General features: G+C 39.3%; 1 protein-coding gene across 6 annotated transcripts in view; it reads right to left on the bottom strand.

Moving 5' to 3' along the window:
• The window catches only part of camsap2a (calmodulin regulated spectrin-associated protein family, member 2a), a 49,729-nt gene that overhangs the window by 25,105 nt on the left and 5,551 nt on the right, over window positions 1-19,073 (bottom strand). For all 6 annotated transcript variants that reach the window (XM_056378639.1, XM_056378642.1, XM_056378640.1 and 3 more), the window contains exons 2-4: window positions 18,214-18,473; window positions 3,870-4,031; window positions 1,485-1,568 (exon numbers count right to left, since the gene is read on the bottom strand). In XM_056378639.1, coding sequence (XP_056234614.1) covers window positions 1,485-1,568; window positions 3,870-4,031; window positions 18,214-18,473 — 506 coding nt within the window. The remainder of the gene's footprint in view (window positions 1-1,484; window positions 1,569-3,869; window positions 4,032-18,213; window positions 18,474-19,073) is intronic.

The following is a 19,073-nucleotide window of genomic DNA, read 5'->3' as shown; positions in this document are numbered from 1 at the left end:
GATGTGTGACCCAGGAGCAGGGGTGAGGACAGGTCTGAGGAAAGGAAGATGTAAAGTTGAGTGTGAAGGGGTCGAGTAGACGTCAAAGGCAAGGCAGCGTTACTTTGTAGAAGGGAGAATTAATGAGGCAAACACAATAGAGAGACGAGCAAACTGCAGCTGATGAATGTGACCTGAAAATTCTAATGGTTATCTAACATGTGTTGAGGGTGTTCATGACTTTCAGGGGTAAATACAACTTGTTAAAGCCCTGTGCATCGTCCAGAAACCACAGAAAGGTCACTTTTCTCAATTCCTGAAAAAATTGGTGATGGTGCATAATGAATGATGTGGAGGTGAGAGGCGGAAGCATGAAGGATAAATATGGGTGTGGCATCATTCACCATTTTTTTGTGCAGCTGTTTCACAGTAAAAGCCATCCAGTCATTGGAAAATTGTTTGACTTAGCTTAAAAGGCTAAAATGCTACTTGATAAAAACAATTTGTATTTGTAATTTTTATGTTGTCAGAATGAGATATTATCAATTGCATATTGAAAATATGTTGTATATATATGTATATATTGTTATTTTAATGCTGAAAATAAGCAGGGCTATGGTTGCAACACACCAAACCTGAGACACAGGAACTATTTTATCTCATATCACCACTGAAATGTTCAAAACATACTATATCACACATCCCATTTTCTGTAAGCATTGTACAGCCTTAATGCATGTATGCACATGTGCACAGACACACACGCACACACAAACATGATTGTGAAATTAAAAAATGTCTATACATTCATTTGATATTGTATTATGGGGCATTTTAAATTGATTTATTTCCAGTGAATGAATGAATTATTCAGTGGATTGGTGTATGATTTATTGCAAATGCAGTGTCAAACTACAGAATCCAAACACAGATTACTCTAGTCACTCAAATACAAATTGCATACATGTATAAACACACACACACACACACACACATAAACAGGCCACACTAGCCCGTCCCATGGCATTAGAAGTTACTGCTGAGTCAGTTATATAAGAGATATGGACTGCGGGCGGGACCCTGAACATGTGTGATCCTGCATGAAATGACTACTGGCACAATTATCCTGGAGAGCACTGATCTGCTGGTTAAAGTACAAATAAAGTGAAGCTCATTTTGATGTTAAAGATGTAGCCTGGCTACAGACTGAGCTTCAGCTAAAGCTCAGACATTCTTTATGTAAGTGAGATTTTCTTCGATGCTAGCTGGGGTTTAACAGCTTAAGTTCTGTCAAGGCCACTGGTCCCAGATATCAAAGTGACACAGAGGTCTGGGACAAATAGCTGTCAGTCAAAAAGAGAACGCTGTTGTAAATCCATTAAGTGTAGCCAAGGATTTCACTTAGCTTGTTTGAAAGTGTCCATCAACCTATTGATGTCTACATGTTAATGTGTAGTAAGTGGAGTATCAAAGCTGGGAGAGGAAAGGAAAAGAAACACACTCACCCGAGGACTCCCAGCAGGCTCAGCACTCTGCGTCTCCTTCTTCCTCTGCTCCTGAGCCACAATGTCCTTCAGATATTCATTTACCTGGGAGAGGGAGGGCAAACAAGATTCATCATCACCAAGCCAGCAGCAGCAGCATCATTGAATAAAATTCAATATAACAGGCAGACTATGACTAATACTTCCACTCATATTGCTCAAATTAAAAACTAAATTTGTTTTGATACTTAAAGTGAGGCTCCATAGTTAATTGTGTTAAATATTGAAATTTTTGTTCCTACAATAATAACGATGGAACAGTAGCAAGCAGATAATATTGAATCAATTCATTTGATTTAATTTGGTTGTAAAATACACATTTATAACTGCACTATTATGACCACAACTGGCCTTTATTTTTCTTTCTTTTTCTTTTTTTTTTTTTTAAATTACTTTACCATTATTATTCAAAGAATAAAACTTTTTTTTTGTGGTTTTGTTACAGTTCCATAAAAGACCATAACAGAAGTCTATGTTTAAAAGCGTACATTGTAAGACTTTTGGGATTTTCTGAATCAACAGATATTTGAATTTAATCAGAATGAAGTTAAGTGGAGTTGAATTGAACAGAATCAAATTTAATCTCACTCAATCCTGAACTTTGGACAACTTGCAGTATATCTCTTAAACTTCATATGGATCAAGTTAAAGCAGGAATCAGTTGTTAAGCTGGTGATTTTTGGTCCTCTGGAACGGATAGGGACTCCAACAGAGAGCCATATGTCAGACCAGTAGGACTCCATGACCACACCCCCTGTTAGCTACTTTGTGTGTGTGTGTGCGTGTGTGTGTGTGTGTGTGTGTGTGTGTGTGTGTGTGTGTGTGCACAAGTGTGTGTGTGTGAAGCCCAGAGCTGGCAGTAGCCCAGCGTTCCTACCAGAAGAATGTAAACAGACTGGGCCCTGTAGCACTGTATGGAGGAGTCAGACCCATCTGCACATGCAGGCCATTTAGACAGGACCTTATACCTTATAATTCAAAAGAGCTGATTTTGTGCTACACATTATATGTACTGTAGTAATACATTTAATAAAATGCTTTAAAGAAGTATGCATTTGATTCATTGTAGCTGCTAAAAAGATTAAACATAGAACATGAAAATTTGCAAATATAAGAATGTGTACTGAACATTAAAGTGATACTCCACCCAAACACAATTTTTCTCCTGTAGACTTGAAAGGTAACAAAGTTTTTCCATTTTGTCAAAATATGGCTAAATTCACTGCTTAACTGCTTCTGTGTTGCATAGTGGTGTTCTGATGACAATCAAGTTTCTATAGATACTTTTAATTTTATTGGTCCATAGACACTTGTCAATTATTGCTGACTGAACTATCACTATATAAAAGCTAAATAATATTATCAGTACGAGCCTTTAAAAGCCCTTGTAAGCTGAATCATGCAGGGTGTCAGAGGGGAGGGCCAGGTACTACAAGGAGCTTTGTGTCATTATATACAGCTAAAGAGACCAACCAGCTCTTACATTTGATACTCTACTGGTTGCAGAGTGTGGATAATGTTTAAGTACATCATCTTCAAAAGGAAAAGTAGACAGATTTCATGTGACATTGTCATATCGTCATGTTTCGATTTTCGTACACATGCAGTGAGTTATGCACATGCTATACATGTGTAGAAAACACGTGTCAATCCTAGTAACAACAACAAGGTATTCCACCATCACTACACCCAGAAGGATGTTTTCTCAGTTCACCTGTGCACGTGATATGGTATAACCTCAGGGCATGGAGACGTGTTGTGTGTGTGTGTGTGTGTGTGTGTAGCATATTTGATGGTATTTAGGTCAGTGTTTTTCACTGAAATATTTTGTGAACTTGAGTTCAGAACTCAAATTGTCTTGTGCACAGAATGTGCACCAGCATTCTTCTTTGACAGACACTGAAACAAGCTGGTTTACTTCAAATTTATAATATGTTACAACTCAAATGGCAAGTACTGTAACTCCCATTCTCACACACTTCTGTTGTAATACTGATTCTTGTAATATATATATATATAATATATGTATAGAAATGCACACATGCAGGTTTAGGATGCAGGATCCAACAATAGCTTTTATCACTGCTCTCATATGCATATAATCAGAACCTCGTGGGAGGTATGATTGTTAATTGCTAACAGTCATTTTCTAAGGTGATCAAATTTTACATCCTAACAGATTTCCATTTACCTTAGAGTATGGACACAACACCTGATATAACACATGTTTTAGCTTCAGGAAACAAAGGTTCATAACAGGTTCGCAGGCTGGTGGAAGTTGAGACAGGACTACAGCCGCCCTTCTTGTAAAAATCCACATCATCTTTGTCGTTCACCATTACCCACCTTGTTGATCCAGGTGGTCACTGCATCTTCTGTGTCATACGGTGTTTCCACATCAGGGTTAGAGGATGAATATTGACAAATGCAGGCCATCACCTTCTCCACACTCACAGTCTCCACTGTGTACGCCATCATCAAAGTGTCTATCATTGCCAGATGGGCGCTCTGGAAGAGAAAACAACACAGAGAAAGATTTAGAGAAAAAAAATGATGGTAGCTGGAAACACCAGGAGATGCTCAACTTCCTGCAGATTGTACCGTATATTTGCTTTCATTCACTGCCACTTCATAGCAAATGCAATACTATAAGAATGTAATTCCTGTATCATCTGTTTTATGAGTCAAACACAACAGCAATTGTCAAAAGCCTTAGCCAAGTGTGAAATGGTGTGTGATAAGAAAATGATAGATGAAGAAATGGGCTCTGTTTATTTCTTTGACATTTAATCCAAAGAAACAGGTCTGACCACTTTAATGAGATCAAGATAACACAAACACTTAAAGAATACTATGTCCTTCATCATATTGATTGCAAACAAAAGCGAAGACATGAACAGACATGAATCCAAGTAGGCAAAACTGGCTACTAAATCTTAAAACAGGTCATTAAGCTTGAGAAAGGCACATCCAGTCTGCAACAGGGGAAGCGTAGTGCAAAAAATATTGTTTTTAGTCTTGTAATGAGTCTCATATTTCTGTTTTTACTGGTAAAAGTAAAAAAAAAACAGCCATTTGTATCAATTGTAATGAAATTGTAAATGAAAGTTGCATTTTGAAGTAAAGGGAGAATCACTGCATTAACATCACAGTTGGTAACATCTACTGAATCGTAGGCTATACAATGCAAGTCAATAACATCACCAGCATCTGACATTACAGGGATAAACAATCATAAACAACGAAGCCCAGTAAGAATCGCGCCCTTTGGGAAAAAAATCAAAAGAGGCGGAGGAGGAGAATATGGACCTGGATAGGGAAAAGAGGCCAACTTCGGATGCCAATTTAGCAAAGAGAGCTTCAGGTAAGTAGAGTTGAGCTGTGGTGACTACTGATGTGATCTTTTTCCACAGACACACTACATGTAAAATGAACACTTGTGATGACCATTGCAATGTTTTAAGATGAGCAATGTCTCGGGGCTTGTGTTAACATACTAAACGTCTGCTGTTTGTTTACACAGTGCATCATTTCATGTTTCATTCCTGATGTAGGCTGTAACAGCATTCACACTGTGACATTGTAACCCTAAATTTCTGACTGTCAGAATTTTTTCCCAGGCTGTCCTTGGTTGTCATATCACCTCTCACACAGTGCAACGTAGGACCACCGTTTTGGAGCCTTGACCAAAGATATCGCCACGTTTCTGTCACAATTACTATCTTTCATCTGGGACAGGCCAAAATCGCACAGCTTAAACTGGGCTTAAGTTGTGTGGGGAGAATAGCATTGAAAGCACAGTGATTTATAGCGTGTGACCAAATCCTCCAACGTACTGTATATCTGTAAGTCTGCCTTCATTCGAATATTCCCTTGTGGTTGTTGCCCTGGAAACAAGTGCATCCATTACTGGTTACACGACCCACTTTGCTCACAGCGACTGCTGGCCTTTGAGAAGCCCGAATAAGACATCTTCCTGACATCAGAGGCCAATCATTAGAATTGGCAACCCATATATTCTCATCATTATCACTGAAAACACTACATATATAGATCCACTTTCGGAAGGGATAGCATGGCATTCATCGTACTGTGATGAATAGTTTTGACTATTTAACTTGTCCGTCTTTTCATTATGTAAGACTGTGGTTGGTTAAGTTCTCTGTTATTAGTCATTTTGAAATTGTATGTCATTTAATCAAAGATAAACATCAGACTCCAGTGTATTATATCTGATGCATGTTATATGACTACGCCTGCACTTTGGCTTTGCTCCCTGTTGAGAGATACTGTATTACATTTCAGTGTCTCTCCTGACATACAGATATATTTTTCAAGTCTTGACTTCCCCTTTATTTTTGTATGCCGCTACCTCATTAGCCATGCTAACTAGCTATGTAACATCATGAATATGATGCTATGTTATGAGAGGCATGTTCAAAGCAGCAACAAATATATGATTTGCATAAAAAACATTATTCCATCAGTTCAAACAAGCCAAATATCGAGACACAATCAGAGTCTCTCAAATCACCACAGTAAGGAAACAGTTCTATCAACTCTTATACTGTCCTCATGTATCTTTACATATTACATATATTCAAGCAAGACAGTGCACTGACATGTTATTATGGGTAGTAATAAAAGCTAAATGTGGAAACTTAAAGTAAAACATAACATTGTCTTTACTGCACCATGGTGATATGGGTATAGCCTGTCATCTGTGTATTTTAGTTCTTGGCTCTTACATTGAGTTCCTTTTAGTCTATACTGTCTTGTGTATCCAGCGCTCACCACCCAGGAATCAGTCTGCCAAATATTTATACTTGGGCCGCAGCTTTTCCATGAGCTAATCCAATTAATCAGCCATAAAGTTAAAGTGGCTTTGAAGATCCACAATGATTCAGTGCACTATAGCTGAATAAAAGGTACAACGTAATAAAAGTAGTAGTTTTCTTTTTTCTTTGTTAAAGTCATGTTGAAGAGCTATGTTGTTCACTTGCTCTGTCACTGATAAACAATGTGTCATTTTACACTAATAATAAAGCGGAGTAGCTTGTAAAGTATGTTTGATTCTCTGTTGAACTTCTCAACTTCAAAAGATGTGCACTCGTGTGTATAATTGGTTAGTAATATAGTAGCTTTACAACAGCTGATAGGTTGTGATTGTGAGCTTTGTGTGATGACGGCTAGAAAAAACACAGGACAAACACTGATGCAACATGTAGCATAATATAGTAATATGTGGTGAGATTGGTTGTCAACTTAGTGACTGTAAGTGCATTTTTAGCTCTGAAATGAATTTGCTGTGTGATACAGAATTAGCTTAGTGCTTAATTTCCACTGTCTCTGATCTGGCAACCCAGCAACAAACCCCTCCCATCTAATAATACACTGCCAAGATGTTTCCTATTGGCCTTCATTTAGCCTGTCCAAACATTGTAAGACATAATCTCAGAGGCAAACTAACTGACTAATGCACAGCTACAAATCTGCCTGGTATTCCCACAACATTATCAACTCCAGGCAAGCACAATTTTAAAAAGGCCAAGGGACCAGCGCGAATCCTCAAAGGCCTCTTTCCCCTCCTGCATCCTCCCCTCTGCTGAGCAATTTCAGGATATTGACTTGGATCTGCTGTGGTCTGATGAGATAAAATGACAACAAGGTGAACTAATCTTGTTTACTAGACCACAGGCCTGCAGTATCTAATCATACTGAATGAATCCAAGCTGTTGTGTGGGAGGAAGAGGCTAGTGTAGGACCACATGGTCATTCCAGGATATGACAGTTTTTTGACAGTGGGATTGTGAAAACTTTGCAATGTGGCTTCTTCCACCACTTAAAGTCAGAGATGTCAACAATTAGTGGTAGTTTGGATAAATTGTATAAACATTTTTGACACAATACTTGAGGTTTGAAACCATCAGTTTCATTCCCTTTCTGCAAACTCTGCAAGTATAAAGTATTGCTAGAATTCTTTATCATGTCAAACACTTGGTTATCACCTGACTGATTGAAACACATTTTGTCATTCAAAATTATCAATTTTGATAATGGAACATCGATTTTGCTGTCTCTTGGCACAGCCTCACAGAAGCATCATGGTGCTGAAGAACTCAAACTGTGGATTATAGCAAAGGGTGTAATTAGTTTGACTCTTGAGATCAGAGGAAAACTGAGCTTCACTCAAATTGCTGATTTGTGCATCACTTTGATGAACACTGCATCACATTAAAAATGGATTTCTGAAGGTTGATGGAGAGGCTGACATTTCTGCATGTCCATTTTTTATCCCCCAGATTGGACATTATTCAGCATTTCATCCTCAGACTTTATGGCAGGATGGAAAGTCCCACGGCTAAAATGGCATTTGGGACATTAAAACTCGTTTGTAATCGCAGTGCTGCTGTATGAATCAATTTCAGTACGTCCAACCTGATCTGTTACTGATCTGTTGTGAATGTGTGGTGAAAGTAAACAATCTGCATGTAATGTAACAATGTGTTTTATGAGACAGCTCTGCACTTTGGTATCAGTTTAACCGCCGAGCCTGTAATTGAACTCTTCTTTCCTTGTTGCATCAAAATAAGACGACTCTGCCTCTTTCTATTTGAATAAATGTGGAACATTCTCCTCTTTAGAGGCCTCCAGCACTCAGTGTTCATGAAGCATCAGACAGTGTGCTGCAATTGAATTAGTTTGGAGTGGGAGTAGCTGTAACACTCACAGAAATGGACGGGCAGTGAAGGATCAGCTGACCATGTGTAAATGCCAGATGAAAGCGAGAGGTAGGAAAAGAGGCTTCATTAACTGAACGGATACGAAGCGGTGTAAGTGGTTAGAGAAAAGGAATGGAGCATGTCAGGGGGAGTATTTGAAGAGTAGAGGTAATAGTTCATTGCCCTAAGGAAGAGTTAGCCTTTCTCATTAGAGCAGACCCGCCTGCTGTTTCCTCTGTGACATCTCATGACGTCATGCTTTCTAACCTTTATGTTAGCTGAGCACATAAAGTATGCTTCTCCTTCAGCATCACTTAACTTCACATTCAGTTGGACGGATCCATAACTTGGAGCTGCCCACCACAACCCCAGTCTTCCACTGCTGACACTGAGCAGCTCCATTGGAGGGTTCAGGGATCAAATGCTTTGCATGGGGTATCTAGACAGCTGTCAGAGGGGAAAATGTTACTAACTCACTCCAATCTATTGATTTATTTATTTTTTTCTCCAGGATTCAAACTGGCAACTTTCTAATTATAATACTGTATTTGTAAGCTTTGGTTTCTGCTTCCTCCAAGATAATAACTTTATCAATTGCTGACTATGAAAACTATCTATTAATTGCTAATTTTTTGTATTAATTTATTAATTAAATTAATTAGGCATTTCAATCAAACATTGATGAAGTTACTGCATACATTCATGGTCACATGACTCAGAAACACACATCTACACACTGATTTTTTTGCTGTCTCATCTAAGCTGATTGTGTCCATAAATCTTGTAGTGATTTCTTTGGGGCTAAGAAGACGCTCCTTCACGGTCAATATCCTGTTTTTATTGTACTTTTACATTGCTGGCTCTGAGTGTTTCCATCTGGGGAAATAGGCAAAGACTCTTCATCTTTAATACGACTCCTTGGTGAAAAAGCAGGGATGAAAATCCACCGTAGAAGCCTGATTTAACATAGCACAAAGGAAGTGCAAATAAGAACTGCAACGACCTACAAAAGACAGTGTGTGATGCATTTCACCTCACTGTTGTGTGTCTGTTGTAAACGAACTAAAATCTCTATTGTCACAGCTTTGAGCTGCTTGTTGTGGCCTGAACCAGATATTCATAGCAGAGGATGCACAAAATTTCACATCCTCATCATTATCGTGGATCTGTGAAAAATTGCTTCGAGGAAGTCATTAAAATCAACACGCTGACTTTATTCCACTACAAAATGAATTGATGTAATCACTATGGTAATGTCTTTACTATGACTTACAGTAAAACCATTCCAAAGGGCTCAATTGGGTCATGGCTAATGATCAGCCTGTGTCACTTTTTATTGGAGTGCAAGGTTTCCGAAAGTTTTTTAAAGGGACTTGCATCACAGAGTGGGAGCAGCAATCAGTCATGACCTGAACAAGCACCAAACGACTGCACTGCAGTCTCCTGGACCTCCTCAGGATGGAAGAAACACATACACATATACAGTGCATCAACATTAGCTCAGGAGTGATGTAATATTGAAATGCAGTCTGTTTTTAGTATTACAGCTCTCCTGTCCAGGCCCAGAGGTTCCATGCTGGGGGAGATTTCAGAAAATTGAATCTGTCTAGCTTCAGGTAACTTCACGCCAATTTAGCTGGACATGGAAAAGCACTCAGCTGTGCTTCTCTCTGGTCTCTTTTGAAGGTCACCATAAGTACTGTAAAGCAGTAATAGTAAGTAAAAGGAAAAAGCAGTACTGTTGGAGAAAAGTTTTAACTTTTTTATATATGCATTTATTTTTTCTTTAAACAGGATAAAAGAATAACAAACAACAAAGTTCAAGAGCTACTCTACTTACATTTTGCAGCATTACTTATTGCCAGCTGGGCAGTGCAAGCAGGAATTCTTTGTTTTTTTTACCTTTATTTTACCAGGACAGTCCCTAGAGACCAGGATATGGACTATATAAATGACAAAACTGAAAATGTAGTACTTACCAGCAAAAACACGTCTCTATATACTATGACGTCATGTACTTGCTATAGCAGTGGTTACTAAAACTTCAAACCTTGTATTAACACTAAATATGAAAGAAGAGTTTACAGCCATGATAGATGCTCTGTGAGGCTGTGGTGCTTTAAACTAAATGCTAACATGCTCACACTGACAATGCTAAGCGATGTTTAGCATGTATGTCTACAATTTTCACCATTTTAGTTTATCATGTCAGCATGGTAACATTTGCTAATTAACACTAAACACACACAAGTACAGCTGTAAGGCTAAGGGGAATGTCATAACTTTGCAGGTATTTGGACACCAAGCAAAGTTGTTTGACATGATGATGGTGCTAGATAAAAAAAACATAGAGTCACCAAAGTTATTACAATTCCTCCTCTGGGGAACCCAGAACCTGAACCAAATTTCATGGTAGTCCATCCAATAGTTTTTGAGATATTTCAGTCAGGACCAAAGTGGTGGAGTGGCCAACAGACAGACTGACATAACATTCCATGAGCCTGGCCGCTTGTGTGAGTAAAAGTCACAGAAGCTTAATTCCAACTGAATTGAAATGAACCATTTAATTATCCGAATCATGACTTTTCCGAGTAAACACAGCTGATCAGTCCCCACTCAAGCAGATAATGCTTCATTTCACCTAAACTGTTTGAATGACATAGAACTGCATTTTGAATTTGGGTAAATTCTCCCATTATCATCAGGAATCCTTGTGGAAGTATAAAGACTTCCCTTTTTCTGTCTTTTTTAAGCACTCGCCTTTTCAAATGGAGAGCTGGCATGACTCCTTTCACAGCCTGTGCCGTTGTGAGCTGAAACAAAAAATGCTCTCACGCACACAATTGCACTTATGCACACATTTGGATTCACAAAATACCAACTGTGAGGTCTGGCATCAGTTGTGGGAATGGAGCTTTTAAGCAACATACCTTCCCCCTCCATATGCTCCAAACCCAACCTAGCAATTATATGGAAACCTCAAAGCTAACCTTAGAACACTATCTGGGGACAGGATCATGGCTACCAGCCAGTGTTGACCTACCCTGGAGATAGGCCTGCACAAATCCTTCCATCATGTTTGAAAAGGCCCTCGGGTTGAAACCGTTTCATGTGTGGATAGTGATAAAACGCTGCTTGATTTTGGTGGTTGATTAAATTTTAAGGGAAATAACACTTATTTTACATAAACATGATGGACATTCACCTGGTGTTCATCCTTGAGAATTGCAGATAGGATTTCACTGCCCATTGACCATAGAAGGAATTGTGTTATCAGCTAAATGTTAAGTTATTATTCACATATACTGTCTGTCTGTCACACTACATGAAACCTCATTGCGTGCACCTAAAACTGGGTCTGAGCATAATAAAGCAGATTATCTGCAGAGCATTGCCAGATTTTACCCGGTATCAGTTCAGGATCAAGGTTGTCAATGACTGTGCGAGAGAAAGAAGGAGAATTTTGCAGTTAATGAATTTTTCTTTCATGGAAGTGATTTCATTTGAATTATGAGTCTGTTCCTGATGTTATTGTATTGTAAGATTGTGTGTTTACTCCATCATACCTGTTGAAACGCATCAAAATCCTTTTTAAATTTGAATTCTTCAGTGAATTAAAACTGTAATGAATACACATGTTGTAACAGGATAACCAATAAATATGAATGTTCAATCTAATCTCAGGGATTCCCGTATAAACCACTGTATATGGCCAAATCTGTATCAGAATAAATTCATTATGGATTAAGTGCCAGTCAATGATGGGGAGAATCAGGTGAATACAATATTTTCAGACCTGCAGAGTGAGAATGATTAATCACAAAATCCCTGCTTTAAATTCTAAAGAGAAAATGACACAGATCTTCTCTATGATAGTATAATAAGCTTACAGTGCTGTAACACCTCATTCAAAGATATAGCATTTAGTACTAATGTAGTTTAATATATGCACTTTCATTAGATACATTTTACTGTATATTGATTTCAAGTCACTCCCATTACAGTAAAATAACTACACCTCACTGTTAACTCTGGTAAGTGTTGTATCTCTAGCACTAACAAAAACAGTTTTGCTAACTATTTAGAGTAGAACAGTAAGTGAAATATACATCTATGGACAGACCGAGCCTCTAGGCACTTATCTGTGATCCCTATTTCCAGGCCTTGCCTCTAAAGAAGCCCCTAATCTGGGCAAGGTTGCTCTTTCCTGAAGGTATTAATCCACAAATGTCTTGTGGGTCCTCACCTAGGATCAGTCTGCCTAGGAAACTGAACCAGGAGCTGTTTGCTCTGAAAGCAAAGCTCGCAGACCCCCAGGGAAACACAATGTTAGTTCAACAAGACTTGAACTAGAATACCTTAAAAGAAAGTGGCATTCTCCCCCTATATACATCATTTTACATTATTTCTACAACATTCCTGCACTGATACTAATGATCACAGAGACAAGAGACAGAACACTTACAATCAATGAAAAACAATCATTGTCGACTGAACTCTGCTGTATCAACTGTTGAGAAAGATTATCTTGAGTATCTTTTCCTCTGCACTGTTTAAAGGCCACAAGACAAATATACTCCTGTGTTGAGGGTTGAAAGCAGAGAACAATCCTGGGGATGTAAGACCCCTCTCCCATACATCTGAAATGAAGACCCACCCCCCAAAAGAAAACAAAATTAAAAACGCAAACAAATAAAACATCAGTCTAACTCTAGTAAACACAGAAAGACTCAGGACATCAAATGGCATCTCATAATGTGCTCCCTGCCTATCCATCCATACTGTACTGCCCGGGAGTCGCCGCTGGCATTGAGCAAAACGTACTGGCTGTGACTTCACCGAGGCCGACGAGGACAGAAAGTACTTGGATGGGCTTCCCTTCCACCCTGCTGCTTCAGCTCGTCTTTGTTCGTGAGATCAAGTGCAGAGGAAAAGAATCAGGACAGAGGAAGCCAGTTTGATGTTGAGATGTATTTTTTTGGCACACAGGTTAGCTTTCTGCACTTCACCCTGTACGTGTGCACTGGTGTACCAAATGTCTTTGTGTGCGATGCAGCATCTTGGAAATGCTGTCTGCCTGCTTGTATGAATCCAGCATTTCAGAATTCTCTGTCTCAGGCAGTGTTCGTCACTATTACAACCCCCACTAGACACACATGCGCACACATGCACCCTCAGAGCACGTAGCTGCACATACACACTGCACATGTGACATATGCAAGCATAAGCACTCCCACTCTTGCACCCACCTACACACACACACATGCACAACACCCTGCCTACTGGAGTGTAACCATGGAAACGGAGCGCCTGCCCAATAGGGGTTGTGATGGAAGCAGCAGAAGAGAGGAACAGGAAGAAGTGTATTCACCTCTATTCATCCATGCCATACATGATTTGATGAATCAATCTGTCACAAAGTAAAACTGAACTGGCAACCACATTTTTAAATCAATTCAGGCTCTTAAATATCAATATAATAATGTTTATATTTTAAATGCCTATGTCACAATTATTTTAGCTTAATTTCACATATCCAAGTTTCTTGAAATGGTTCTTCCACATTTAAATTGTGCTGTAATCAATTTGCCGTACAGGTTACAATACATCCAAAAGATTCTCGTTCCTTCTTTCATTATAAATCAGCAGGTTTCAAAAATAACTACAGTATAAATCTGTTCAGAAGGACATTAGAAGTGCATATGCCATTAAGGTTGGATTTGTAAGCATCCTCTAACATATGTATGACAATAAACCTGCCTGTTTTATTGCTCTTCTGAAATACAGTCACAGAGTCAGCACCCATATAGACAATAAAGCAACACAGAAACCATATAAGGTACTATGCCACTTACTGTAAGTAACAGCTCACAGCATCCATGATAGAGTCTCATTTATACAGTACATTAAAAATCTTGGCAGCCACATGACCTATTTACTACAGTTTTATTAAATATTAAAGCTATTAAAGCCATGACATTCTATGACATCAACATCAACATCAATCTTTATATTGGCCCTGGTGGCCCACCCCTGCAATACAACATGGTATGAAACTCTGCTCGGATTTCCTAAGAAAAAATTGGGATTTGTTCTCTTTTACATAAAGTAGGAGGTTGACAAAATTGCACCAACACCTATACCATCTACTGCAGACCAGTACAACTATCCTGTGTCTTTGTGATGCTGATTTGAGCCCAAGACAGGCAAAGAGAGTATGAGCAGGATAGTGAAAGGGCAACACTTGTCCCTTTCTCATTATCACTGCAGAGGTGCCCTTCAGCAAGGCAATCAACAATCGCTTCTCCAATGGGGCTGCTCAATATCTAGCAGATGAGACGCTGTTGCAAAAGTGTCCAAGTTGATCGAAACTACCCATAATAAATGAAGAAGAATACTAAATGTCAACCACCGTTTTGCATGAACCACCTTGTCTGTGCATGAGTCTTGTCATACAAGAAGCACTTCTGTGTCACTCTGCTGTGTCCAATTAGGTCCTTAGATACCTACACACAGATAAAACACTTCCGCACAATCACAGGTGTTGGGTACCTTGGCTTCTTTTTGGATCTTGACATCACTCTCATCAAACTCTGTGTGACATTGCTATAGCTACAGGGTTAGACTTTAAATCAGGTTATCGATTCATCAAGCTAAGACACTAGTTTTTAATTCAGTAGAGATTATCTGGTGGTGAGCTGACACTTTGAAAAGAACACAATTGAGAATTAGTACGAGCAAACTTTGCAATTAAAGCCTTTTGATAATGACTTTTTGCTATTATCACGCTCACAGCGGTGCTTCATGTGGGCTGTAATGTGTAGTGCTATAATAATATTTTCAGATCACGAGCCCACCTCCGCATCTCTCTCTCTTTCTCTGTGAGCAGTACAGGTGGAGGAGAGTGTCAGTAAGTGTGTAGGCAATCGAGTGGGCGGCAAGTGCGATTTGGAGCCTGCGTCTTGACATGTGGGAATCCGTCACATGGCTGAAGGCAGAAGGATGAGTGGGCAGGACAGTGACAGAAAGACAGAAAAAAACTAAGACTACGATGCAAAGACGGTTTGGCAACCTCATGAAAACATCGGTAAATGTGCTCAGTTATGACACATGTCAGACATGACATCAGCAGCATCTGACTCTGCTGCTGACTGACCCACTGAAGCTCCCTCAAACATCCTCTAAAGTTGAAAATTATTATTCCTTATGCAAACTGCTGAGTTAAAAAATAAAGATGCTTAGCTTAAATGCCGTGAAGCAGCATTTAATGACATCCCTGGCTGTCTTATCCAGAGCAGCTTAAGGTTACAACGGCAGGTATAGGTGCTCAGTCTCTTGCTTTTTCACAGTCTGCTTCAGGAGTAAAACAAGTTGTGTTTTTATTTTAGGAAAACCTCTTAAGTCTTCCAGAAGAAATGCCTTGCTGTTTCTGCTCTCCACAGCCCCACAGAGCTCAGCCTGGACAGACACCTTATATGCCAAACTCAACACAGTCTCTAAATAATAAAGCATCCTTACCCGAGCTGTCATTCGAATATGCAGCAGGTAAGCTTATGCATATAAATGGTCTCATAGTGCTTTAAATTCTCATTGGAAAATCACTGCTAAACAATTTTGGTTGTCAATCTCTTTAATCTGATTAAAAACATTGAAAGTAATATAAAAAAGACAGCATTTCTTACAGCATGTTTCTGTGCATCTAGAGCTCATGCATGTGCTCTGCATGACGATGCATTTAATGCTCTGCTTTGTAAATAGCAAGGATTCAGTTGTGACCTGTGACATGTGTCATTAAATCTGAGCAACTGAAATCCACAGACAGTGGAACGGACAAAACAAGAACAACCGCTGCCTCTGCTAGAGATGGAGAGTGTGCTGGAAGGAAGAAATCGAAATGCATATTGGGAAGGACGGATACAAGTATGAAGAGAGAAAAAAAGGTGAGGGAAGGTGAAAAGGAGAGGCATGTAAGACAGACGGGGGTGTGTTCAGAAAGGGGAGTGTGAAAGAGAATGGGGATGACTGAGGAAAAAGGAAGGAATAAATGAAGAGAGCAGAGATAAGGATAGACAGAGGGAAATGTGTGGAAATCAAATGAGGGAATAAGTAATAGGGAGGACAGAAATATGTATGGGAACAATGAAGGGGTAAAGGGCAGGAAGGAGCAAGAGAAGTAATAAGAGAGGGGTGGGTGAAAAGGAAGACAGATAAAGTGGAGAGAAAGAGGAGGATGTCAGAGTCACGGGAAAGACGTAAGAATGAAACGAATGCAGGATGAGGTTGAAAAATGGAACAGTGGAATGCAGATGATGAAAAAGTGAAAAGGGTACTTTCACAGCTGTCTAGCAGCTCATTTTCACATTCACAGCAACCTTCTCAGTCACACACGCACAAACACACACTGTCGCTCGCTGGCAAACCAGTCAGTTATGATCTGTGGTCTCGGGCTAAAATCAAGTGTAAAATGCTTATTCAGCTCTGGACAGGAAAATGAAACTAAAATAAGTGAGAAAATATGTTAAAAAAAAAACATAAAAACAAACTGGTGCTAGAGCCAGAGAGCATGGTGACATCACACGCACGAACGTACCTATGCACAATTATGAAATTCACACACATACAACATGAAATCCCACTTAGTTTAGCTTTAAATTACATAAAGGTTCTGAGAGATAGGCTTGCACTAAAACACTTTCTTCACAAAATAAGTAAACCAAATGTAAACCACAACAAAACTTAAATAAGTTTTGAATTAGCATAGAAGAGAAATTAAAACCAGCAAGACTCTACAAACAGACTGCAGGCATACTGTGTGCTAATCATGTCTCAATTGCAATTCAGTGGAGCAATAAAGCCTCCCATTGAGATTTCGCCCCAAAATAATGAGGATCCCTCTCTCTCTCACTCAGGCTGCTTACAAAGTCATCTCTGTGGTGAGCTCCGATACAGAGAGACAGAGATGTAGAGGGAGAGATGACAAAGACACTCACAGCACATTGGAGGCCTTAAGGTACAGCTCAGCTTGTAACTGGAAACTGATCAGCTTGAATCTCTAGACAGTCTGTTGTTTTTAATTTTGTCACTTCTTTCCTGTTGTTAATGACCTGGTTTGATGCACTTGTTTATCAGGCTGCAGTGGTATTTTATTCTCTTTTTAATTAAATTTGTCTTATAAATATTGTTCTAATCATCCACAGATGTAGGCCATAATGATACTTTTTCCTCACTACTAAAGTGTTTTTTCTTTCATATACTGCTTATCTGGCAAATGCAAAATGGATGGGAATCTCATTTCAGCAATCCCTGTGTTTGGCCACTTTTAACTGACACTGACTAAACATTTCACAAATTATATACCAGATGAACAAAAACACTGAATAACGTCAGAGATAAGCCAATTTTATAGGGTTACATTTATTTTCTATTTCTATTCTTTCTATTCTGTTCTATTCTATTTATTCGCTATCTGTGCTAACTTTTCAAAATAAAATACCCTGCCTAAAGGCTGACCAGTATGTACATCATGCAATCAGAGAATATCACCCAGTTAGGATGCAGCTTGTATAGAAGCGCATGCAAGCAAATATTCGTGAATGCAGGTACCCTTGCCTGTTCTTGTACCTTACTTCTCCAGAATGTCTACTTTCCTGGTTAAGTAAAGTTTAACAGACAGGATGGATGGAATGACGCAATGAGGAAAGCGATTATATGCATGAGACATGCCTCAGGGAACGAGGAAAAGCAAAGTCACCATCACTGTGTGGTATGTGACTTGTGTCAAATTCTGCTGCTGGGAATACTCAAAACATAGAGTTGGATGATGACCACTATGACATAATATTGATTTGATGCCAACAAGGCAGGAAGTTGAGTGTTTCTGCTTATAAGCCAATACCATTATTACTTATATTCTACCACAATCCTGTCACACTTAAAATTAAAAAAAAAAGATCATAAATCTCTCCCACCATTTGTAGAGGCCTCTTCCGAAGGTCCCTCTCAGTGACCAGTCTCTCCTGGTCGGTGATGTAGAGTCCACGCTGTGCCAGCGCCTGGATCACGGCATCATGGCCCAGCAGAGGCTTGGCGGCGTTGCTCTTCAGGATGAGGCTGCCGGCCCTGCAGTAGAGGTCTGCAGACAGCAGGAGGCTGGTCACGGGAGGCTTCAGGTGCTCCTGCTCATACTGGTCTGTGTAGAAGGGATCCTTCAAGTCTGTTGGGATGCTGTCTGTGTGATGGAGGGGAAAAAGTTGGATTTTGTAAGAGATAGAAAGAACATGCAATGCAACTGTGTTTAATTTTTGGCATATGAATCAGCTGTACTGTAACATGATGTCAACCAAGACCATCACCAGCAACAAATGCAACAAAATACTTGACCCACTGAAAAGAGTAGAAGTATGTGAGTTAGAAAAAAAACAGACAGAAGGAACTTTTTCAATGCATTTTCTAAAATATGGACAATATAACAACTTTTTCCTATCTTTCCCCCGTTTCTCAGAAGGAATAGTTTGAATTCTTTAGCAAGACTTTGGAATAAACAAGTGAAAAGTCAGGTAAACTTGAAATGAGTAGCACAGTGTATGTACAGTGCTGGCAGCTTTATTCCAAATCTGCAAGAGTTTGGCTTTATTGAACATTTTCCACTCAGTGCACAGATTCTCTGCCACTACTTTACTTTTGCAGGTCTGCTTCATTTTTCATTGCCATGCTTTGACAATATCTTGACAAGGATATGTGTGAATAGATCTCTGCGTTGCTATAGCAACTGCAGGGGGAGTGGAACACGATCGATTCATCTACTAGTCTGTATCTCTGCAACTTCCAG

This window comes from Seriola aureovittata, chromosome 6 (genome assembly GCF_021018895.1).
Source record: "Seriola aureovittata isolate HTS-2021-v1 ecotype China chromosome 6, ASM2101889v1, whole genome shotgun sequence".
Classification (NCBI taxonomy): domain Eukaryota; kingdom Metazoa; phylum Chordata; class Actinopteri; order Carangiformes; family Carangidae; genus Seriola; species Seriola aureovittata.
Note: the sequence above shows the minus strand (reverse complement) of the source record. Positions and strands in the feature narration are given on the sequence as shown.